The sequence below is a fragment of the Parastagonospora nodorum genome (assembly GCF_000146915.1).
Source record: "Parastagonospora nodorum SN15 chromosome Unknown scaffold_9, whole genome shotgun sequence".
In the NCBI taxonomy this organism is placed as follows: domain Eukaryota; kingdom Fungi; phylum Ascomycota; class Dothideomycetes; order Pleosporales; family Phaeosphaeriaceae; genus Parastagonospora; species Parastagonospora nodorum.
Window position 1 is genome coordinate 344,938 of NW_001884557.1, and position 23,383 is coordinate 368,320.

The 23,383-nt window shown below is 54.0% G+C and overlaps 9 protein-coding genes across 9 annotated transcripts; 3 read left to right on the top strand and 6 right to left on the bottom strand.

The window, feature by feature from the left end:
* Positions 1 to 205: 205 nt before the first annotated feature.
* On the bottom strand, positions 206 to 1,141 carry SNOG_06229 (hypothetical protein; the record flags this gene model as incomplete). The annotated part of the gene is made up of 1 exon (XM_001796559.1): positions 206 to 1,141. One exon carries the CDS (start codon positions 1,139 to 1,141, stop codon positions 206 to 208), a length of 936 nt encoding a protein of 311 aa, XP_001796611.1.
* On the top strand, positions 1,119 to 1,613 carry SNOG_06230 (hypothetical protein; the record flags this gene model as incomplete). The annotated part of the gene is made up of 2 exons (XM_001796560.1): positions 1,119 to 1,173; positions 1,561 to 1,613. 2 exons carry the CDS (start codon positions 1,119 to 1,121, stop codon positions 1,611 to 1,613), a joined length of 108 nt encoding a protein of 35 aa, XP_001796612.1.
* A 221-nt stretch (positions 1,614 to 1,834) lies between these two features.
* SNOG_06231 (hypothetical protein) lies at positions 1,835 to 3,507 on the top strand (the record flags this gene model as incomplete). Its single annotated transcript, XM_001796561.1, has 3 exons — positions 1,835 to 2,177; positions 2,225 to 2,296; positions 2,350 to 3,507. Exons 1-3 carry the CDS (start codon positions 1,899 to 1,901, stop codon positions 3,505 to 3,507), a joined length of 1,509 nt encoding a protein of 502 aa, XP_001796613.1. The 5' UTR covers positions 1,835 to 1,898.
* A 269-nt stretch (positions 3,508 to 3,776) lies between these two features.
* On the bottom strand, positions 3,777 to 4,766 carry SNOG_06232 (hypothetical protein; the record flags this gene model as incomplete). Its single annotated transcript, XM_001796562.1, has 2 exons — positions 3,777 to 4,502; positions 4,752 to 4,766. 2 exons carry the CDS (start codon positions 4,764 to 4,766, stop codon positions 3,777 to 3,779), a joined length of 741 nt encoding a protein of 246 aa, XP_001796614.1.
* A 1,110-nt stretch (positions 4,767 to 5,876) lies between these two features.
* On the top strand, positions 5,877 to 12,546 carry SNOG_06233 (hypothetical protein; the record flags this gene model as incomplete). The annotated part of the gene is made up of 8 exons (XM_001796563.1): positions 5,877 to 5,985; positions 6,118 to 6,361; positions 6,424 to 10,117; positions 10,202 to 10,231; positions 10,285 to 10,512; positions 10,562 to 11,081; positions 11,159 to 12,381; positions 12,433 to 12,546. 8 exons carry the CDS (start codon positions 5,877 to 5,879, stop codon positions 12,544 to 12,546), a joined length of 6,162 nt encoding a protein of 2,053 aa, XP_001796615.1.
* Positions 12,547 to 13,059: 513 nt separating this feature from the next.
* Positions 13,060 to 14,679, bottom strand: SNOG_06234 (hypothetical protein; the record flags this gene model as incomplete). The annotated part of the gene is made up of 5 exons (XM_001796564.1): positions 13,060 to 13,683; positions 13,742 to 13,977; positions 14,049 to 14,340; positions 14,387 to 14,569; positions 14,617 to 14,679. 5 exons carry the CDS (start codon positions 14,677 to 14,679, stop codon positions 13,060 to 13,062), a joined length of 1,398 nt encoding a protein of 465 aa, XP_001796616.1.
* Positions 14,680 to 15,509: 830 nt separating this feature from the next.
* Positions 15,510 to 17,276, bottom strand: SNOG_06235 (hypothetical protein; the record flags this gene model as incomplete). Its single annotated transcript, XM_001796565.1, has 1 exon — positions 15,510 to 17,276. One exon carries the CDS (start codon positions 17,274 to 17,276, stop codon positions 15,510 to 15,512), a length of 1,767 nt encoding a protein of 588 aa, XP_001796617.1.
* Positions 17,277 to 18,841: 1,565 nt separating this feature from the next.
* On the bottom strand, positions 18,842 to 21,304 carry SNOG_06236 (hypothetical protein; the record flags this gene model as incomplete). Its single annotated transcript, XM_001796566.1, has 1 exon — positions 18,842 to 21,304. One exon carries the CDS (start codon positions 21,302 to 21,304, stop codon positions 18,842 to 18,844), a length of 2,463 nt encoding a protein of 820 aa, XP_001796618.1.
* Positions 21,305 to 22,122: 818 nt separating this feature from the next.
* On the bottom strand, positions 22,123 to 23,252 carry SNOG_06237 (hypothetical protein). The gene is made up of 4 exons (XM_001796567.1): positions 23,228 to 23,252; positions 23,039 to 23,115; positions 22,762 to 22,904; positions 22,123 to 22,650 (listed from the first exon to the last, which is right to left on the bottom strand). The coding sequence occupies exons 2-4, from the start codon at positions 23,067 to 23,069 to the stop codon at positions 22,648 to 22,650; spliced, it is 177 nt and encodes a 58-aa protein (XP_001796619.1). The 5' UTR covers positions 23,070 to 23,115; positions 23,228 to 23,252; the 3' UTR covers positions 22,123 to 22,647.
* Between the last annotated feature and the right edge of the window lie 131 nt (positions 23,253 to 23,383).

Sequence of the window (23,383 nt, forward strand, 5' to 3'; positions counted from 1 at the left end):
AATACAACTTCAAGCTACCTGCTGACATAAACATATTGACATGACTTTTATGATGAGTGAGACGTCTCCGCATCTCGTATACCTATGATCCACATAATGCACCCAAAAAACCAAAACCTGATCGTCATAGCATATCCTGAGGACCTTCAATACACCATATCCTCCTGTTTTAGATCAAACCAGGCCCGAGTATAGTGTAAGCTAGTCAGTCATCCGCTTCGACTTCCACCTTCACCTTCTTTCCCTTCATCGTACTCTCAACAGCTGCAGCCTCATGCCCAGCTCTCCTCTTCTTCTCCGTCACCCTGACGTCCTTCTCCTCCACGTTCATCGCCTTACGCTTCCTCACAACGCCCATCGCAGCAGTCAAATCTCCCGCCCTCGGTCTCAGCTTCGCCCTGTGAATCGCAGTTGGGTTCTCAAAGTACGGCGAACCCTGGAGAGCCTTATGCACCATACCCAGAGGTATGAGGTCGCCATTGGCGGGTCCTGCGATGTAGCGTCTAGGGGCAACAGGTTCGAAGAGAGTGCGGTTGGTGCCGAGTTTGAATCCAGGATGAGTGAGAGCGGATGCCGAGGTAGTCTCGGCGGTCTCAGTGACGAGTGGTAGACCGTTTGGTGCCGGAAGATTGTCGACATCGTCAGTCTCGATCATGCCCGGGCGTGCAGCCCTGAAGTTAGAGTCCGGGCAGCCACTGAAGACATATATCTTCTTCTTATCCCTCATCGTTCCCGTCGCATACTCCGTACACGAATCATCCAAGTATGCCGGCCGTCCCCTATTCGGTCTCGCCACCTTGATCTTGCCAAGATGGTCGAAGTCAAAGGGCCACATTTTCCGGAGCTCATGCTTGTTGTATTGCTGTGAGATCCAGATGGCGTAGCACGCTCGGTCATCGAGGTAGACGAAATACGGCGGTTCATTCTGGTCGCGTACGATGGGGTTCGGGACGAAGCCACAGAAGAGCTTCCAGGTTGGGTGACCTCTGACTGTGCTCCTGCAGCGTGAGATGAGATGACCGCTCGAGTCGCCGTTGCCGTGGCTTTCCTGCCACAGGATGCGCAGACGCTTGCCGTCGGAAATCATGGTTGGTAGGTGACCTGGAGTCGAGGCTACGATGTCACCAGCTTTGATTGGCATATTGTCTGTGGAGCTGTACTTTGAAGAGTCGGGTGTGTTGGAATGGACTAAATTGAGGAGCAGGTTTTTGTCCGTGGATAGTTAAGATGAAGGAGATCAGTGAGCGGAAAATGGGAATAGTATGAGATAAAAAGAGTGTATAGTAGATCCGATTTCTTCACATGAAAGAAGAACAGTTTGAGGCGGCTTAGCAGGTTTGAGATGGGAGGAGAGAAGGAAGGACTTAGCATGGGTTATCGTGTAGGTAGTCACGGCCATCATGGCCGAGGGGTGCCTTACCTTTACTTGCTATCTTGGAGACCTGAATTGATGAAGCCTTCAAAGTAATATAGCTTCGCTGTACACGCGTGAACTTCAGCAGGCAATGAAGACAACTTTTGCATGAATGCCATTGTCTGCACAGTCGGAACAAGAAACAGTGGCAGGCAGGCAGACATGGGCGCGCTCAACCACTATGACCGGAAAGTACTAGACAAGTATCAAGACTCGATAACTCCCGATTTGAGAATAAACTTTTCGTCGGATAATGCTCCATGGCGTCGCGGGTGACGATGTTCAGTTTCGGCCCGTTCGCCAGCGTTGATGTCAACGATCGGCTCTAGCCAATCATGTCGTGGCCAAAAAGCTCGGGTCATCGATTCTCAGCGAGTGCACCTCGCATCGCGAACATCACGACCGCCACTCTATCAACGACAACGTCCGCGCGCCGGCAGCACGAGCATCAATTGCGCCCGCCAACGTACAAACAGTATACAAGATGCTCGCACGACACGCACCCGCGAGCTCCGCGCTCAAGGCCAGCGCTCCACGAGCCGCCGCCCGCCTTTCCGTGGCCGCCACTACACCCTCAAGGACACAGAAGAGGAATTTGGCTACGGTCAACGATGCACCGCCGAAGAGGGTGTATGGAGGCCTGAAGGACCAGGACAGGATCTTCCAGAACTTGTACGGACACCATGGCGCGGATCTCAAGAGTGCCATGAAGTATGGTGACTGGCACAAGACAAAGGAGATTCTGCTCAAGGGCCACGACTGGGTATGTCGGATGACACAAGGGGTGTACAGCTGGGCTGACTGGGACAGATTATCTCTGAGATCAAGGCGTCTGGTCTGCGAGGCCGAGGTGGTGCTGGCTTCCCCTCTGGTCTGAAATGGGTACGCAGAACAAGAAGCACACAAGGTACGACGGCAATGCTAATAGTCGGCAGTCATTCATGAACTTCAAAGACTGGGACAAGGACACCAAGCCCCGCTATTTGGTCGTCAACGCCGATGAGGGCGAGCCCGGAACATGCAAGGACCGAGAAATCATGCGCAAGGACCCCCACAAGCTCATCGAGGGCTGTCTTGTTTCTGGACGTGCCATGAATGCCACGGCTGCATACATCTACATCCGAGGAGAGTTCTATCACGAGGCTGCTGTCCTTGAGCGCGCTATCCAGGAGGCTTACAAGGCCGGCTTCATCGGCAAGAACGCCTGCGGATCCGGCTACGACTTCGACGTCTACGTCCACCGAGGAATGGGCGCCTATGTCTGCGGTGAGGAGACCTCGCTCATCGAATCGCTCGAGGGCAAGCCAGGAAAGCCCCGCTTGAAGCCCCCGTTCCCCGCTGCCGTTGGTCTTTTCGGATGCCCATCGACTGTCGCCAACGTCGAGACTATTGCCGTCGCACCCACCATCTGCCGTCGTGGTGGTAGCTGGTTCGCCGGCTTCGGTCGTGAGCGCAACCAGGGAACCAAGCTTTTCGCCATCTCCGGACACGTCAATCACCCTTGCACAGTTGAGGAGGAGATGTCTATTCCCCTTCGCGAACTCATCGACAAGCACTGTGGCGGTGTGATTGGCGGCTGGGACAACCTCAAAGCCGTTATCCCAGGAGGTTCATCGACACCCATTCTCCCCAAGCACGTTTGCGACGACCAGCTTATGGACTTCGACGCCCTCAAGGACTCACAGTCTGGTTTCGGAACCGCAGCCGTTATTGTCATGGACAAGTCGACTGACGTCGTACGCGCCATCACCCGTCTCGCAAAGTTCTACCACCACGAGTCTTGCGGTCAGTGCACACCTTGCCGTGAGGGATCCAAGTGGACACATCAAATCATGGACCGCTTCAACAAGGGCCAGGCGAGAGAGCGCGAGATCGACATGTTGCAAGAGTTGACCAAGCAGGTCGAGGGTCACACCATTTGTGCTTTGGGTGAGGCCTTCGCATGGCCCCTGCAGGGATTGATCAGGCATTTCAGGCCAGAGCTGGAGGCGAGGATACAGGGCTACGCGGAGAAGAACGGTGGCCCGGCGCTTGCTGGCGGTTGGGCACACGATGCTCAGAAGAAGGGACAGCTTATCAGTCCCGGACAGTAGATGAGATGTGGTTGATTTGTACTATGCATGCATTTTCCGTTTGTCCGTCGAAAGCTTTTAGGCAAGTCAAGTTCTAGTGCTGAGCTGTATATAGTCTTTCAGTGCAATTAAGTTCGAAGTCAAGAAGTTTTGAAAATAAGCATTGTGTTGTACTCTCCTGGTATCTCAAGCTGAATAAGTCGACCAATTTTCCGTCGCACATGGCACGACCGTAAAACAAACGCCTGGTTCGCCAATACGCCTTCGCATCTTCCTCGCTCCTCTCAACTTCAACCCAAGCAAATCCCCATAAATTCCTCGCGACTAATCGCATTATCCCCATCCATATCAAACTCCTCAATCATCGCCACCAACTCATCATGACTCAACCCCTCTCCCAACTCCCTCGCCACCCTTGTCAAATCCTGCAACGTAATCCTGCCCTTGCCCCCCTCATCAAACAACTCAAACGCGCGATCAATTTCCTCCCTCGGATCACGGCTCAAGATCCTCTGCGCCATGAGATTCTGAAACGCCTGAAAACTCAGCAACCGCCTGGGAGGCTGGGGCTGTGCCTGCGCGCCTCTCTTCGTCGTAGTCGTCTGCGTGCCGTGTGTGTTCAACAGTCCCAGGATTTCGTTCTTGGGCAGGTCGAAGCCCAACGCTTTCATAGCCACTTTCAGCTCGTGGTAGTCGATGTACCCGTCCTTGTCGAGGTCGAAGAGATTGAAGGCTTCGCTGATTTCTTCGCGTTGTTCTTCGGAGAGCTCAGAGAGGGAGTCGCGCGCGAGGCGCTCGGCTTCGAGACGCTCGGATTCGAGGCGTTGCGCGTTCTTGGGCGGGTTTGGGGCGAAGGTGGATGATGGGTTTGGAGGAGGGTTTGTACGGCCGAGGCCGTAGCGGGGGGCGTGGGGGGGTTGTGTTGAGGGAGTCGTCATTTTCTGGGTGGAGATGTGAGGGTGTTGCGCGCGGTAGCGGGGTGGTGGTCGTGGTTCAGCGAAGGTGAAGGCGTAGTTCTGGATGGTGTAATTCCACGGGTGTCTGTCTTGAAGGATTGGCCAGTATGCAGTGTGAGTTGCGACAATGCGACGCTTTCGTTGTGTTGCTATTCTTTGTTTCACGGTGTCGTTCAGTTATGCTTGTTTTCGTCGCGGTACGCGTGAATGTTTAGCGCGCTTTGGAGAATGATCCACTCCAGGGCTGAGCTAGATTGATTGGGTAAGGCTCCAGATGCCCATATCGAGGTCACCTGCGCATTTGCATACATACTGCCCCTCCATATTGATTGAGAACAGGAATCAGGGTTGTAACTTCCGTTCTCCCAGGGCGGAAATCTGTGCAGTATCATGTGAGCATGTTATCTAGGTAGCGTCGGTTTTGTACCACATGCGGCGGCTTCAAAGCCCCATCATTATGTGCCCTTCATGAATGCTTCGCTCTTGTGCCAGCTGAAATTAAAGTCCATTACATGAAGCTCTGCCTGATGACCTGGTAGAGGTTCTTAGTTTGGTCATGCGTCAAGGAATTACCCCGAAATATGTCCTCAGAAGATGAGAAGTCGAGACAGTCAGAGAGCGCGAGACACCGACTATCTTTGGCTAGACTGGTCCACAAAGCGCAATATGTTTCAGACTCGATGCGTCATGGCGATATCGAGGCAGTGCAGTCCTCAGGCTGCCGTACACCGGTGTAGGTAGCGGTAGGTAGCGACGTGAGGACGTGAAGGCAGCCAGGCACCCACATGCATGTCAACGTCTAGAATTCACGTCCTGTGATTCGCTGACGGAAGATGGCCTTTGCCAGCATTGGGCTTTGTTTTGGAATGCGGCCGGACACTTGTGCTGCAGTTCGTGACTTGAGCAGATAAGAAATGCTGTCTTAGGACTTTCCAGACATCCTTGGCCCTCATAGCGGTGCATACAGCCCAGACTATTGGCTGAGCAGCCTTGCCCGGGATTTGTGCGTCATATTGTGTGCGCCTAAGAGTGCAGCTTGACTAGTCACGTGGCGCCTTCGAGTGGGTGTTCCCTAGCGTGGCGAGCTTGGAGCAGCAGCGCTCTGTCCACTTCACGTCTCTCCTCACAGCGCTTTTCAGCCCGTATACCTTCCCGTCGCTCTTTCCTTTCATGACGGCCATTTCACTACTTAATCTGCTCGCTTCCTGAGCTCTTCCCTTCTTTAGCTTTCCTCACTGTCGCCCCCACAAGCGCCCCGCCAATTGCTGCTCAATTGCTTGGCGCGTTTTCCTGCGAGCTCTTAACAACGCCCGCCTCCCCTACCTCGCTTTGTCGCGACGGCTCCATCAACACCCGCGATCAACGCGACATTCTTCCGCGCGCTGCTAGTCAACTGAATATTCTCACGCGCGCATCGGCCGCATAGACAGCACCATGTCTTTCGGCTTCGGGGGCTTCGGCTCCAACAACAACAACCAGCAGCAGAGCAGCGGCTTTGGCGGTTTCGGCGCGAACAACAATGCCAACAACAACACCACAGGTGGTAAGTGCAGCCTCATGTTCTGATTTCTGCTTTGTTCCTACGCGCCTCCCGCGACTCGCGACTTGCGCCCTGCTTCTGCTTCAACGTGCGCCGCCGGTTCGACAAACCGTGTCTAATTCGCCGCGACGATAGGCTTCGGCTCCAACGCGAACAATGGTGGCAGCATATTCGGCTCCAATAACAACACGGGTAGCACCATGTTCGGAGGTAACACTGGCAGTACTGGCTCGCCATTTGGAGGTGGTGGTACGTCTGGTACGTCGAACCTTGCGACTTGTTTTGCGTCGTTGCGTGGAGCTCTAGCAAACATCAGCGTCGTCGAAGAAGCCGCGCTCTTCTTGCCTGGCGCATCGCCGAACTTGTGGATCACGGAAAAGCAGGATTACGCGCACCACCTTTTTTTTAATTTCTTGCACACTCAGGACGCTAACATATCATACTAGGTGGCTTCGGTACCAACACAGGCAACACAGCCTTCGGTTCGAAACCCTTCGGCAGCTCAACGACCGGTGGTGGTATTTTCGGCGGTGCCTCTACAGGAAATGCGTTCGGTGGCTTTGGTGCAAACAACAACACGGCCACAAGCACGCCAGCTTTCGGTGCCAACAACAACACTGGAGGCAGCCTGTTCGGCGGTCAGAACAAGACCGGTGGTGGATTTGGTTCTACAGCAACAGGAGGCGGAGGTCTTTTCGGTGGTGGCAACACTGGCGGAGGATTTGGAGCTACCAACACCACCAACACCACGACCAATGCCTTTGGTGCCTCTACTGGTGGTGGATTCGGCGCGAACAACGCCGCCCCGGTTAACAACGGTACCGCGAGTGTTCCCTTTGCCGCATTCAGCGAAAAGGACGGTACATCTACAACCGCAACCCAGTCATACCAAACGATTACTTTCCAGCAACCATACCAGAACTTTTCTCTGGAAGAACTCCGTGTAGCCGACTACAACCAGGGTCGACGATACGGCAACCAAAACGGTCAGGCAGGTGCATTTGGTCAGAGCACTGGATTCGGAGGCTTTGGCAGCAACAACACGGCCAACACCACGTCAGCCTTTGGCTCCAACACAAACACGAACACGGGTGGAGGCCTCTTTGGCGGTGGTGGTAACACGAACACCACATCCGCGTTTGGCCAGAGCACTGGTGGAGCCTTCGGCGGCGCAAACAACAACACAACCAGCGGCGGTCTCTTTGGTCAGAACAAGCCAGCGACTGGTGGCTTGTTTGGATCTTCTACAACTGCTCCAGCAGCGGGCACCACTGGTGGCCTCTTCGGCGGCGGGGCAACCAACACTGGAACGACTGGTGGATTTGGCAGCGGAGGTGGCTTCGGTGCGTCTACAAACACCGGTGGAGGCCTCTTTGGTAACAACAACAATCAAGCAAAGCCTGCCGGTGGCCTTTTCGGCAGCTCGACGACTGCTTCGACACCTTTTGGTGGTGGTGCCGCCGCGACCAACACTGGCGGTGCTTTTGGTCAGTCTAACACTGGTGGAGGACTTTTTGGTCAGAACAATGCATCGGCCGCAGCTCCTGCCTTTGGTGCGAACAATACAGCAACCAATACCGGTGGCGGTCTCTTTGGAAACACTGGTGGAGGCTTTGGACAGAACAACCAGACTCAGGCACAAGCACAGCCTGCTACGGGTGGCCTGTTCGGCGGTTTCGGACAAAACAACCAGCAAAACCAGCAGAAGCCGGCAGGTGGACTCTTCGGCGGAGGTGCAAGCACGACGAACACTGGCGGAGGTCTCTTTGGCCAGCAAAACAACACTACACAGCAGTCCGGCGGCCTATTTGGCGGCGCAGCTGCCAACAACAATGCCGGTGGTGGTCTCTTCGGAAACAAGCCCGCTGCGCCAGCTGGAGGTGGCCTGTTTGGCGGCAGTACTGGCAACACAGGTGCTTCTTCTGGTGGTCTATTCGGTGGCGGTCTGGGTGCTCAGAACAACCAGCAGAACACTGGAGGCGGCTTGTTCGGTGGACAGAACAACCAGCAGAAGCCCGGCGGTCTCTTTGGAGGTTCCACCCAGAACAACAACACCGGCGGCTCGCTCTTTGGTATGTCTCAGAACAACAACCAATCTAGCCTCGGTGGATCCTTGTTCTCTAGCCAGAACAACCAGCAACAGAACCAGCAGCCCAACAACAACAGCTTGTTCGGTGCGTCCGGTAGCTCTTTGCTGAACACTTCCATGGCCACCAACCCCTATGGCAATGACGCTCTGTTCGCTGGACTTGCTACACCTACCCAGAGCCCTGGTCCTCTCGCGACTCCTCTTTCCAGCAGCCAAAAGAACAAGAAGAGTGCCATTCTGCCTCAGCATAAGCTCAACCCTGCGAACTCGACTCGCCTGCTCACGCCGCAGAACAAGCGTGCTGGATACGGCTTTTCGTACTCAACGTATGGCACGCCCAACAGTGCAAGTCAAAACAGCCCTAGCCTCGGTGGCAGCATGTTCTCGAGTGGAAGCCTCTCTCGCTCGCTTGGAAAGAGCCTTTCCACTAGCAACCTCCGTAACAGCTTCACGCCAGATACTAGCAGTATTCTTTCGCCTGGAGCCTTCTCGGTCAGTGGTCGAGGCTACGGTAATGGCAGTCTTAAGAAGCTCAACGTGAACCGATCGCTCAACACACGCATTCCTCTCTTTGACGAGCCACCCCAGAAACGCGTGAGCTTTGCAGCTGGAGAGACAGATGGCGTTAACGGAGGCACCAACGCCGAGACTGCCCTTGTCGTACGACAGGACGATGAGGTTGCTTCACCAAAGGCTGTGAACGGCAACGCTGAGAACGAGAACCGTCGCCCTCAGATGGAACAAGTCAACGGTAGTCAATTGGCTCGCGTCCAGGAGAACTCAGTGCTAACACCCAAGTCATCCTCCTCGGTCAACATTCAGCCTGGAAAGGAGGTGCCGGGTGGTTCTTACTGGTCTAACCCATCTTTGGACCAACTGAAGAGCATGAGTAAGCAGGAGCTCAAGAGCGTGCCCAACTTTGTTGTTGGTCGTCACAACATTGGCCAGATTACTTTCAACTTGGGTAAGCCGGTTGACCTGTCCGAAGTCGACCTCGACAAGCTCTATGGCGACATTGTCAGCCTCGCCACGCGAAATGCTACTGTTTACGGCGAGACATGCACGGCTCTGCCCAAGCCTCCTCTTGGCAGCGCCCTCAACCAGCCTTCCGAGATCTGTCTTGGTCAATCCTGGCCTCGCAACAGGGCCGGCAAGAAGGACGTCAAGCACCTCGAGCGTTTGAAGCGTGTCGACGGTACTACGTTCGTCAAGTACAACCAGAACACTGGTGAGTGGACGTTCATCGTCCCTCATTTCTCATCATATGGCTTGGACTACGATGACTACAGCGACGACGAAGAGGAGGACGAGGATGATGAAGGCTCCAGCGAGTTGAGCCCTGTTCCTGACACACCCGCTCAATCCCAACTTCGCTCAAGCCAAATGACAAGCACTCCTCAGGAGGACTCATTTGCCAGCCCTACGCAATCTAGTCCCGATGACACCTTCGACTTCAAGAACAAGAAGAGTATGCATGTCGCACGCGCTTCTGTTCCTGGAGGCTTTGGTGATGAGGTTGCTTACGAAGAAGACGAGCAGATGGACGACGCGCAAGGCCAGTCTTTTTTAGGGCAGCGCTCCGTGGGTTCGCTTGATGGTCAGCATGACCACGAATATTCTGAAGGCGAATCAGAAGCGGCTCGGGATCAGGATATGGCGGATTCTGCATCCTCACCGTTTCAAACCACGGAGCAATCGCTCGCCAAGGACCTTGACATTTTCAAAGGCTCTCTGAAACCTAAATCTATCCTCAAGGCTAGTCAGGTACTTCGACCAGGCCAAGGCACACCGTCGAAGAACCACCAGCAGGTCTTTGACGACGACTGGGCGAATCAACTGCAACGTACCATCAGTCCCAAGAAGCAGGATCGACATGCTTTGCGTGAGAGCCAGGGTAACGCGTTGCGGGACCACAACGGCGCAGTCGCGAAGATGGCGCAATCGACCAATGGACGCAACCTCACCACGGCAATGGACCTGATGGAATCTCTCTTCGGCGAGACGGAGACGCAGAAGTTTCCCAAGCGTGTGGGTCACGGCATCGAGGTTTGACTTCCCCTTCCTGTTTAGCGATTTTCTGGGTTTGGGCGCAATCTTTGGCGGGGTTTCCTTCATGGTTCTTCAACATAGATTGACGCTCTGGACTTTGAGTCCACCCATGTATGTAGACACAAATTGATGTGGGACAAGATTGCTGAAACTCTTGTCTCTAGTTACCTTATTCGAAGCGACCCAAGACTGCAGACGACTTGAACCAATTGAGCGACTCCGACAAAAAGTTCCACAGCTGCAGCAAGCCCCATTTCAGCGAAAATGGCATCCTCGTCTATGGAAGTAAAGGCCAGTCAACCCTTGAGGGCGGTGTCTTTGCTTCTGTTCAAGAGGCGCTGGTCGGTGCTACAAAAGATATCCGGTTCACTGAGATGCCATCTTTTCGTGATGTAAGTGTAGCATTGTCTAACTCTTGTCCTGTTGGCTGACCATCAAAAGGCTGTACCCGAGACCCTAGCTGTTCAAAAAGAGCACACTAAGATCTCACTAGCAAATGGCATTCCCGCGGCCAAGCTGCTGACCGACCCTGCTCCGGTTGAGTTCTCTGACATGGCGAAGGCCGTTGCTATCGACACACCAGCTGGCGCCCACGAGCAGCATGCGTGGCAGCTACTGTCTCTGCTTTTCGACGATGCCGACAACATCCCTGATGGTGTCGATGCAGAGCACGTCCATCTGTACAAGAAAGAGCAGCTCTCGGAATTTTGGAAGTCCCTGGTCTGGGACGATGCTCAGACCCATGTCCAGCAGGCATCATCTGCGGAAGAAAAGGCTATTGCTAACCTCAGCTGCAACAATGTTGCGGACGCCTGTCACTCTTTGCTTATAGGACTTGATCTGCGGCTAGCGACCATGGTGGCCCAGATCGGTGGTGATGCTTCCATGCGCCAGAACCTTGTCTCGCAGATCGATGAGTGGCGCCGATTGGACATTCTCTCAGAGATGGAAGATCCACACCGTGCGTTGTATGAGTTGTTATCCGGCAATTGTGCGCAGTCCGAAGGCAAAGAACGTGTCTGGTCGAGAGAACAAAAGCATCGACCTTTGGCATCTCAAGCCGTTTTGGGCTCGACTGGCGACGTGCATTCGGTCTTCGCCTCTGGTACGGCATCATGCACGATGAACCTATCGAGATGGCCGTAGCTCAGTTCGCAGACGCCATTAGGGATGGCCTAGAGCAGGTCAAGCCTGTGCCTTGGTTCACTGAGGCGAATGAGAACATGGGCTGGAACGACCCCGAAGCGGAGGACCGCGAAGACCTTCTCTGGGGTATTTTGAAGCTTTACGCATCCACCAAGCTAGAACTGGACGCCAATATCGAAGATGTCCTCGCACCCGAGAACGTCTCCGGCCATCCTCTCAACGCTCGCCTGTCGTTCCAGATGTTCCAACTCTTCAAGTCACGACTAGACGATGACAGCGAGGCGGATGAGCGCAAGGTCGGCATGCCCACTGTTCGTGGTCAAGATGAAGACGCACATCGGTCATCATTCTTATCATCGACCGCATCGCAATTTGATAAGGATGCGCAATCAGAGCATCCACTTGTCGAGCTTGGTGATAAGATTGCCCTCACATATGCGGCCTCGCTGCACACCCGAGAGCACTGGACCACCGCAGCATGGGTTTACAGTCATTTGTCTTCTATTGCTATGCGCGAGCACTACATCAAGTCGCTCGTCAACCAGTTCTCCAGCACCTACAGCCTCGAGGACTCCGACTCCACATACGTGTATCTGACGCATGACCTTCATGTGCCACCAACGTGGCTGCATGCCGCCGCTGCGCTACAAGCAAAGACTGAGGGCGATGCCCTCCGCCAAGCTACCCATCTCATCAAGGCTGATCAGTTAGAGGAGGCCCACGAAGTCTTATGTCGCAAGGTTGGACCCGACGCCATCATCTCCCGCGACTACGACCCACTTCGTGAGCTTATGGGCGGCTTCCTTCCTACCCCGACAAACAGCCCAATGTCCACAGCTTCATCATTACGCACGCGTCGTAAGGAACCTGTACAGGGTTGGACGCAAGGTGGGCAGATCTACTTCGACTACATCGAGTTGCTCGACCTCACTGGTCAACGCTCAACATACCGTGTCGACGAGGAGCTCAACGCCCGCATTCAGGAGCTTCTTGTGAAGCTGCAGAAGGCCTTGGAGGTCGCCGCACGAGACAGACTCGAATCATGCGGTCTGGAGGAACGCGTAGCATTGATGGAGATTGCCGGAACCGTCGCTGGCCAGGTTGCTAAAACATCTGTAAGTTTAATTTACACCCTGCTATCACGCCATTACTAACTCATTCTCCAGCGATCAAACCAAGCCTCCATCCTCCGCCTTCCCCTCACTGAGGACCTCCGCCTCAAACACTCCTGCGCCATGTCCGCCACTTACTACCGCAACGTAATGGCAAGCAGCAGATAGGAAGCGCTTCTTTGGGCCACGTCGAGGTATCCAGAGGCGCAAATCCTCTGGGACGATAGGGTACGACTGGCGAGGGTGTATGGCGCGAGTCCCTTGTACGAGGGTGACTTGAGCGTTTTCGCGGAGGAAGCATAGATGGGAGTTTTAGGAGATTAATGCGAAAAGTGGAATTGGTTCGATTCGACAACTGTGTATACTATGGGCTTTGTTTAGATTAGTGTGGTTGGTTTAATTGAGACTGGATCGTTGGAATGTCCCTTGGAACTTATCCGCACCCTGCTTTTTGTGACGTGAAATACTGCCACATTTAAACTATGTCTGATTCGGAGATTCTGGGAGCACGGGGAAGTAGGACATGGGTGTACAAATTTTTCCTTATCTTGTTAATTTTTTAATTTGTATCCTTGAGGATGTCATATTATCTTAACGTCCCCAATTCTACTTCATTCGATTGAAGTGTACCAACCGTTCTTCTCCCATTCTCTTGATTCCGTCCCTGCCCTACCCAGATCCTCAAATGTCGATCAAGTTACCCATGGTAGGCCAAATCTCCATCGACGACTTTGAACTCTGGTCTTCGCTGTTCTTGCTGCGGTATCCTTCGGCAGGCTTGCCCCATTCACACACAGGTTCCACCCACTGCGCAACAATCATATCCACACCATGTGAGTCTTTGCCAAACTTGCAAAATCCACCTGGTCCATTGCATCCTTTTGTGGAACAGAGATGTCCGTTGAAGCAGTCTTTCCTCCTGCATGCACATCCGAACCGACATGGCCACTTGATCAATTTGTATTTCAGAGCAACCAGAATGTTTTGGGAGATTGGAGTATGGTCGAAGCGGCAAGACTTTACAGGACAGGTTCCTGTCAAGTAGAATGGGCTACAAAGTTTTCCCTTCTTGGTTCTATTCTTCAAGGCGGTCTGCTCGGCGCTTGTAGGGGGACGGACGGGGTGGTCGAGACGATGGCCAGCGGTATTGAGGGGAACTAAGCCGGCTCGTGGCTTGGGAGGCATCATGGCAGATGGCTTAGAGGGTGAGCTCATGTTTTGAGGAATCTTGAATGACTCCATGTCGGACTTCGGTGGCGTGCGCGCAACGTATCGGTTGTTCTCAAAGTAACCGTAGGAGTCCTTCTACACAGTCGTTAGTACACTCATTTCCCGTATGCACGTTCATATAGCGCAGACTCACCCTCTGTGCTGATTTGTTGTCAGACACGACATCCTGGATGCTGGTAACTTCCCGAACTTGGGTGACCTCGCCGCGTGAATACGCCGGATTCAAGGAGGGCAACTTCCCCTCCACCAGATCACTGAGAATTGTGGCAAATTCTGCCGATACGTTTTTCATCTTTCCCGAGTATTCTTCAGGTGCGCTTAAGTGTGAGCAGCAGTCCGTGCTGAACCAGAAGCCAATGCAGTCCGGTTCTGCGATATGGCGAATGGTCAGTCCTGTGTTTATTAGCTAGCATTCGCACGTATGTGTTACTGCAACTCACCTTGCATCTTCCGGATAACATCCTTCTCCGATGTAACGTTGATGAAGTTGAAGTATGCACCCGAAGTCGAAAGGAGTTGTGCCAATGGTCGCTGCTTTACCCCATCCTCGCCATGTCCCGACTGAGCAGAACCAGCAAAAAGGAATCCATAATCGGCGTATATCTGTACAATCCTGTGAAGATGTGCCAACTCAGGATGATACGTCTTGAACCAGTCTTTCAGAGCATCTTCGAGGGTGTATTTTTGAGTCGCGATGCTCATTTCCGCGTAGCGAAGGAACAAGTCCGTCAACTATCATTGTCAGTATCTGAATCCAAGCTTGTATCGTGGAGCTTACCTCGTTCTCATATGCGTCAATCATGACCACGACGTAACGCTGATGACTTCCAGGCTCACTGTTCGCCTGCACATTCGTCGCGCCATTCTTCACCATCTCCTGTAACGCGGTATACTTCTCCATCAACTCGTTATACTCGGTGACGCTCTTTTGGAGCGCCGCTGCAACATTCTTCGTCGCCGCCTACCTCGGATTAGCATCGGAAAAAGTACAAGCGAAGAAGAACGTACCTCGAGTTCTATTAGCGCATCTACGCCATTCAGGCGAGGTTCATTGTGATCCTCCTGTTTCATGTTGTCGTGGTGGGGTGTGGTATGTTGAGGGTGTGGAGGTGAAGTGACGGAGTGTGGGAGGAAGGAGCGGGAGGGCGTTAGCCACAACAAACACACAAACGCGCTTCACCCCGGAAAATGATTTTGAATTCCAGGGGCGGTCGCGCAGCGGGCGTGGGGGAAATGAAAAAAGGGAATGTTCGGCGACTGCGAATGGCGAGCTGGTTGATGTTGGGCTGTGAATATTTTGCTCTGTATGTGAGGCGCGCTGCGTGTACATGGATGCGTAGTTCGGATTATAGACGTCGTGTAGCGTTGAGAGCGGGCTGTATAGGTAGTAGATGTCTGCTCCGTTGATGTGACTTCAGCCCGTATATGTCTCTGCCATGGCGACTGCCACGCACCTCACTCCACACAGCCATAATACATCTAAGTCCGAGCTGGCCCGCATTGAAGCTAACGAAGCAGACTCAAGAGGGTAGCAGTCGATCCACGCAAGCGAGGAGATGAAGCCTGATATCGCCATTGACTGAGAGTAGATGGGAAGGTAGGAGATGGAACAAAGCAGAACGTACGGCAAAACAACGACTATTCCAAGAACCCAGGACGCCGAATAAAATTTGAGAAAGAAATTTCCAACGATGGGCATGCACCTCCCCTCAACACAGCCAGACAAACACGACACCATGTAAACACACCCGACTGATTGAAAAGTATGAATTGCATCCGCCTAGCTCTACCAGGTCGGATGTACAAGTCTAGACACCCAAAACGCCCCCTAACCACGGGTATAATCTCGTCTCGAAAAAAACTAAATATGTACATGGCGCAAAACCCCACTCCTTCTTGATCTATTCGATTCCTTCTATAACTGCCCGATCCAGAGCTTCCATATCCTTCATATCCTGTTCCGCCTTCGCTCTTTGACGCTCCCTTTCGTCTTCATGAGCTGCCAAGGCTGAGGACTGTTGCTCTTGCTTCTGTTTTTCTTCCCTCTCCTTCTGCTCCTTTTCATTCTGCACCCTCTGTCTCTCCCTCTCTTCCTCCTCAGCTTTCTTCTTCGCTTCTTCTTCCTGCTTTTTCTGAGCTTCCTCTTCCGCCTTCTTCTTCTTCTCCTCCTCCTCATCCTTCTCCACCGCCTCCATCTTCCCCCCCTTATCAGTCTTAAACCCATTCTTATCAATTTCCCCACTAACCCTCCTCTCCTCCTCTAACCGCCTGTCCTCCGCCCCTGCCTCCCCCTCATGCAACCACACGCCCTTCCCATCGTTAAACACCTCTTTAATCTGATTCACCGAGCCGCACACACCATCCGCCTCGCCCCACGCAAGCCACGTTTCGTCGGTGGCTGTCCATACGCCGCCCCGGCCGCCGCGCATGTCCCATGAGCGGTCGCCGCCAACCAGGCTGTTGTGGTAGCCGAGCGGGGATTGCGGAGTGCGGAAGTAGTTGCGCAACAAGGCGCGCTTGTAGGGGTAGTACCACATGTCTTTCCAGGTTACGTTGGCTGCGGCGGGATTCGCTGCCGCGAGCAGGATTGCGGGTACGCTGCCGGTGTACGTGTTTTGTACTAGGCGGAGGTTGGTCCAGGGTGTTGTTCGGGTTGGGAGGTTGTCGAGATCGGGTTTCAAGTCCAGGTTGTCGATGTGCGCGGGTCTCTCGTTTGGGGAGGGGTTGTTCTTGGAATTCAGGTCGGGACGCCAGAAGGGAGGATTTGACTCGTTCAGGGCTCGGGGGAGATCGAGAGATTTCGTCCATGAGGTGGAGTGCAAGTGATCTGATATGTCTGTGTCGTTCCTGTGGACAAGGGCGACAAGCTCGTCTTCATGAGCATACGCAAGAGGTTGGAAGAGGGTGTGCGCGTAGTCGAGGCCCATGGAGAACTCGTACTGCGGTGCAGTTGCTAGGTCGACCTTCAACTCTGAGCCTTTTGTGCCTTCTAGTATATCTTTGATACCGGCGACCACAGGCAGTTTCGTCTCTTCCTTGACCACCGCATCCCGTCTTAACTGCTGTTCTCCAAACATGGTCGCGAGCACCGACTGTACAGTCTGCTCGCGAGTACTATGTATATCCAGATTGCGCAACGCCGCGTGATACAGGACCTTCAAATCCTTAGCCGGGCCCATGACCATCTTCGAATTCAGATATCTCGCCGGCCGATCCTCAGCATCGAAGCTCTCCGTCTTGCCATACAGATTCGCTGGCAGTGTCGACTTTGGCGCATACCGACACGCCATGTCCTCACCCTCACACATCTTCTCCGCGCCAAATACGATCGATTGGTTGTATCTCTGGAAACCATTCTTGTCCACGCCGTATTGCTTCAGCAGCCGCGCATTCGCATCTTCCAGAACGCGCGCGTACTGCTTGATGATGGCGTCGCTCGGGAGCTGGAACCACGAGTTCTCACCGTCCACTATCAGGACGACATCCTCATCTTGCACATATTTGCTATTCTCAATGTAGTGTTTTATACCAAGCAATGTCTCTCTTTCCCTCTGGTCATTGTCCTTGAATTCGCGATTCAGATCGACTACCGTAGGCGGCGGATAGTTAAGGAGCATGCTAGACAGCGTCGTCCTGCAGAATGCATCCTTATCTTTCTCCGCAGGCATGACGAGGTGGAAGTTGGGCGTCGTCTTTTTGAGCTGCGGAGGTACGACGCTGAGGTCCCCGTTTTCGAGTCGGAGCGTCGTATTCGAGGGTGCTTTGAAGGGCGCCTGTAGGATCGCGGGGATATGGGGGATGTAGGGTCGCCATTGTAACGCGTGGTATCGTGATGATATAGCCTATACGTCCGGTGTCTCGTTAGTACTTGCGCTGCACAGCCAACGTCCCTTCCATGTGATCGAGCTTCAGGTGGAGTTACTCACCTCGCGATTATGTACCCCCCCAAGCCCGAGTACTATCGTGAAGAACACGACCGTCAACAACAACACCCTCCCTCTCCTCGTACACGCCCACTGCACCGCTGCGCCTCCAAGCTCCTTCGTCGAATGAATCGGCGACATAGTCATAGCCTGCATCGCGTCGCCCGCCATGCCGGCCGTAAAGTCGAGTCCGGTTCGTATCGGGTGTTGAGCTTCAAAGCTCCGCAAGCAGCTCAGCGCCGTTGTTTACCTAACCATGAATTCCTTTCCCTCCCAACGGAATTTACAAAGCCCGATGGCGGTCCCGGCTGTGCCGTGAGACAGATGTAGACCTTCCACTTGGAGCTGGGCACAACGTTCGGTGTAATTACGCGCGTCAGCTCCACAGGGACTGATGGGGTGGAACCTGGAGAGGCGGCGGGTTGAGTGAAATGAAGGGACACATAATTACTATGTACCAACTTGGACCCGGAGCATATTTCCAGCCCTCATCAAGCATGCGCTCTGAGCTATTGATGCAGCCAGCCACTATCCGGGCTGGAATCTGTTCATCGCCGGGCTAGCCTAAGAATAGAAAAGCGCCCTTTATCACGATCTCGTTGGATGTATGGCATGTATCCCTCGTCGCAGATCCATGTTTGACATGCTGGGCGAAGCCTTGTTGAAACCGCTTCCACTTTGATCGTGCACTCTGTCCCATTGTGTCCTGCATCACCTTCCTTACTGCGAAACTTCGTTCCCAGGGCCAAGTTCCAGAACGCCAGGGCTGCGCGCTAATGCCGATGCGATGGCGTCAGCTAAACTTCACTTCACGCCATGTTATTTTGCTTTTCCCGGAGAGGAGATGATAACCTTGACAGCGGAACGTTGTCTACGATTCGTGGAGTGCATGTGTAACCACACCCAGAGCACAAGACTGCACGAGCTGCGGGTGCCCTTGTTCGCTTGCAAGCTTTTGTGAGACACGATGACAGGTAAGCAGCGGCGTCGTATGACGTGAGAATACGGACCACATCTCCATTATTAGCCAGCCTGCACAACGCGCACCCAGTCTGTGATCTGTTCGACACGTTTTCATGTTGATTTGAATCGTAGTATTACATTGAATGTATCCAACGACCGAAAACGCGACGATTACGGGTATCCATCTGTCAACTTTTACGCCAGTGAACAACGCCTTCGCTAATCAAGAACACTTTCCTTTAGCTCCATCTGTCAAAATGGTCCAAACCCCCATTCCATCTCAAATCGCACGGATCGTGAATGTACACACTGCCCTTCCCTCTTTTGCCTCTTTCTCTTGGGGCTTCCTAAGCACCAATCCCATTCGCTCTGTCCTGATACATCTTCATGGTACGATTCCTCACCTCCTCACACGTAGCCATGGCTTTGATGTGGCTCTGTTGATAGACCATCCACGTCTCGAGGACCTGTTCGTCTTCCTTCATCCTGTTCATGTAGCCCTGGAAGCCCAGCTTGTTGGTCATTTCGCCGCGATGGTGTGCGAATCTATCATCCAGACTACCGGCGAGTTCAGCGTCGCGGGCAACGAAGTGCGCAGTCATGGCGGCGGTTGCCTTCATGTAGTCTTTGCAGTATGTTTCGAAGCGGTTGAAGTAGAGGTCGACGAAGACTTGGTCGTAAGATGTGGGTAGCACTGGGGCGAGCGGCATGTTGGGAAACTTGAGCTTCTGCACGGTGGAAGGCTTAGTGGGATGGGACTTGGAGGATTCTGATGGGAAGGGAAGGGTATCAGATAGGCCATTGAGACCCATGCTGCCCGCAGTTGAAGTTGCCGCGAAGGTGTCATCATCGACGAGAGCTGTGGTCACGCCGTTCAGGCCTGCTGCAGGAGGCCTCGATGCGGCAGCCGTGCCATTTAGCTGAGGGCCTGTACCATTTGTGCTGGGACCTGGAGGAGGCGCAGTCGCGGCTTGTGGATTTGAATTCGCGCCTCCAGCGTTCGGTACAGGTGGCGTAGCCGAGTCGATGTCCATTGCGTCCGCGTCGCCTTTTTCAGCGTCATCGGCAGTTGCCTGGTACTTCTTCGGCCGCGACGGGTCGGGCTTTTCTGTCGCTTTTGATCGCTTGTCCTGCGCGATAGACGCCTTTCGGTTTGCTTTCGGTCGCTTGGTGGCTTCCGAGGCACGACGCGGCGAAGTCTCCTTCTGCTCTGAGTAGACCCAGCTCGGCTCCTTGAAGTAGCTTGACCATTCTTCTGCCTTGAATGTCGCCGCAGGAACTCCACCATCGGGCGGAGGCGGGAAGTTGACATTCGGTGGAGGCCCCGGGGGAGGAGGAGGTATGGGGTAAGACTGATATGCCGCCTGTGGTTGCGAGAATGGCGACACTGGCGGTGCTCCCGTAGCATTCCGCTGGGGCGGTCTGCCTCGTGTCGGAGACGTGCGTCCTTTGGCAGTGGAACCTTTGGGCACGTTAGGCGCAAAATAATCAGCACTGCCTTCGAACTTGCCATGCCAGTCCGAAGGCGAAAACTTCATATTGATGCTCTCCTCACTTCTGCTCTTGAAGCTGTTTGGCATGTTTCCTGTCATGCCATTGGCCTGCTGCTTCTGAGGGGTTGTAAATGCACCCTGAGCCCATGTTGGAGGAGGTGGTGGAGGCTGTGTATTCTTTGGCGGAGGCTGATCTCTGTGCTTGTTGGTGCCTCCGAAGACCTCTGCCTCGGAATCCTCGTCGCTCGAGTCGGCATACATGTGAGGGAACGGCTTGTTTGGAGTACCGGCGTACGAGTTCCGCTGTTGCCGGCGACCTGAATCTGAGAATGAGCCAGCATCTGCACCAGGGTTTGCTCGGTTTGATCCTGTGGGCGAGTTTCGAACACTCGCAGACCGGCCAAGACCCTCAAACATGGAAGTCCGCTCTCCTGCTGCGCTAGAATAATACGGCGTCCGTGTGCGAGTACCCTCGTTGTATGGCACTTCGTTGGTCTGGGTGTCTCCCATCGGAGGGTATGGGTGCGGGTGAGGTGGAGTTGTCGAGCTGGGCGGAGTAGGGGCAGGTCGCGCGTAGTTCCTATAAGCTGACCGTGCCTGTCCTTCGTCTCCTCCTGGGGTACCTGGGTCAAAGCCTTTTCTTGACGATGGGACCCTCGTGCTCGCACTTCGGCCAAACGGTGTGCCATTCGGGTTGTGCTGCTGGCCCTGGGCATTTTGACTGTTCTGGTTTGCTTGAGCGCTCGCATTATGTGCGCGAGCTTCTTCGGCTCGTGGCTGCTTCATCTTCTGCCATGCGGTGAAGACATTAGCCCGTGCCTCTGCATCCTTCTGTTGTCGGGTTTCTGGCCGCTGTGCAGTTGGTGGCGTACGGAAGTTCTTGCTCGTGAAGCGGTCGGCACCGCTGGCGTACGAAGCATATTGCGGTGGTGGACCGGGCCGTTGCGCCTGTGGCGATGGCTTGGGGGGAGGAGCGCGGTAATACGACCCGCTTGGGGTGGAGGTAGTGTATGCATTTCGAGGTGGTGGTGGCGGCCTCGTTCGAGGGGTGTTTGGAGTATGCGTGGGTATGTTGAGGTTGCGGTACTTTCTTCGCTCAGCATCGTACTTTGCTCGCTGTGCCTGATCGCAGAGAATCTCGTGCGCCGTCTGGATTTCCTGGAACTTGACTACCACCTCAGTCTCACGTCCTGGGTTGCGATCGGGGTGGTACTGGAGCGCGAGGCCGCGGTATGCTTTCCGGATCTCGTTCTCGGTGGCGTTCGCAGACACCTTGAGGTCCGCGTAGTAGTTCCGCGTGGGGTCGGCTTTGACCATGGCTGCGGTGGTTGATGTGCAGAAAGTGGTTGTAACGAGGGAAGAGCGTCATGCGATCTGGTACAGAGGCTAGTAGGCAGATGTGGGCCAGGTGTGACCTTTCACTGCCTTGCCTCGTCGTGCGGCAGTACTGCTCAGATGATGTTTGGCTTTGCGCGCGCACAACGCGGAAACATCATGTATTCGTACTAGTGGAGCTGGCGTTCAGGCTGCGAATATCCTCAAGACGTCAGATCGTCAGCCGCATGGCGTCACTGGTGCAGTATGTAGGGATCGAGTCTGCCTCGAAACTCTATTGGTGGTGTTTTCGCTTGTTTTCGAGGTGCTGCGCATGTGTTGTTAGTTGGGCTGAGATGTTTCGCGTGGGGCAACCACGGGCGCTTGTTTAGCCCTTACCAGCAACGGTACCCTAGCCAGAGTGTCGAGCGATATGTCAAAATATCCACCAACAGTCGAAGATATACTGAGAAATGGAGTGGAAGTCAGGCCGCGAGTTTGTCGTTGTCTTGTATTGGCATGGCAGCCACCCAAGCTTGGAAAACAAACTGACGTCGGCGTGCGTCCGGGCACCGGTGAACACCCCAGCATCCTCCTGCCCAAGTAATATACCAAGACAGCCAATGTCAACAATCGTAAGCCCTGGCCTTCAGAGCCTTTCCCCAATGCTGGTTGTAGTGAACTATTGTGGTGGCAAACAATATGGCATCTACCACTCTAAAAAGCTCTCACAGCTTCATCACCCATATAGCACAAGATGAACGCAGCAACAGAGTCAGCATGTAGACATTCAATTCGTAATATGAAGTGCAAGTCATGAATATCATGAACCATGAAGATTGATTTTGTATAGCCCGGTGCCCGTTATGCTAGACGGCTACATAACCCAGGATAGCCTTTTCCATTCACGCCAGCCCATTCGCTTAAAGACTTCGACCAGACGCTCCACCACGCACACCACGCCCTCAGCGCATCTAGCGGTAGCGCCAGAGGGAGAGGGTGTTGTGCCTCTTCCAGGTCTTCCTCCTGCCAGCAGTGGTGTTGTTGTACTTGTGTCCACGGCCAAGACCACGGCTCTTCTTGCCGGTGGCGGTGAGACCACGGCTCTCGCGGTGCTTGTGGACGGGCTTGACGATCCAGTTGATACGGGGATCGCGGCGGATGGCCTTGTGCTGGGGGTCGACGAGGATGACTTCGTAGTACTTGTAGGTGGAGTCCTGGTTGATCCAGTAGGAGTTGAGGACGCGCAAGTTGGCGCAGCGGCGTCCGACACGCTCCTCAGCGGTGGACTTGAGCGAACGCTGGTACTTGAGCTGGTTGATACCCTGGTTGGTGGGCTTGCCTGTTCACTTGTTAGTCTCGAAGATGCAGCCATTCTCAAGCGCTGCGCATACCGTAGGTGGCACCCCTAGATTTTATGTTAGCATGTTCTTCTTCCTCGCACTCATGGTTGGACGTACTTGGGCGCGGGCCTCTTGCGACCACCGCGGCGGACACGGATGCGGTAGATAACGTAGCCCTGCTTGGCCTTGTATCCGAGGCGGCGAGCCTTGTCGGGACGGGAAGGACGGCTGGCGCGGTGGATGACCTTCAGTTGGCGAAGCTATCGATGCACTCTCAGCAATGTTCAACGAGTACATCAATTGAGACTCGGAGACGTCTCGAAGGATTTAACTCATACCTCCCAGCACTGTCGCAATGTTAGCAGAGTTCCAGTCCGAGCTCAATTGTTTGTACGTACGCGAACGCGCATCAAGAAGCGCATCATGTCCGACTGCTTCTTCTTCTGAAGTTCCTCGACATCTAACGGCGGTTTAGCTGGGATCGAGGGCGGTGATTTTGAAGCGCTTACACTTGAGGGCACCCATCTGTAATATTGTTAGTCGTCTTGTTTCAAGTTTTTCGAGAGTTTCGCGGCGGACATACCTTGACTGTTGGTTAGTGATTGTCGACGTTGGCGGTTGTCGAGTGCGAAATCACGAACGCAAAATTGGAGTGTGTGGAAAGTTGCAAGCTAAAGCGCTTGGCGCTAGCCCCACCACACAACAGGGATGCGGACAGCCGAAGCGAATACGGTTGGCC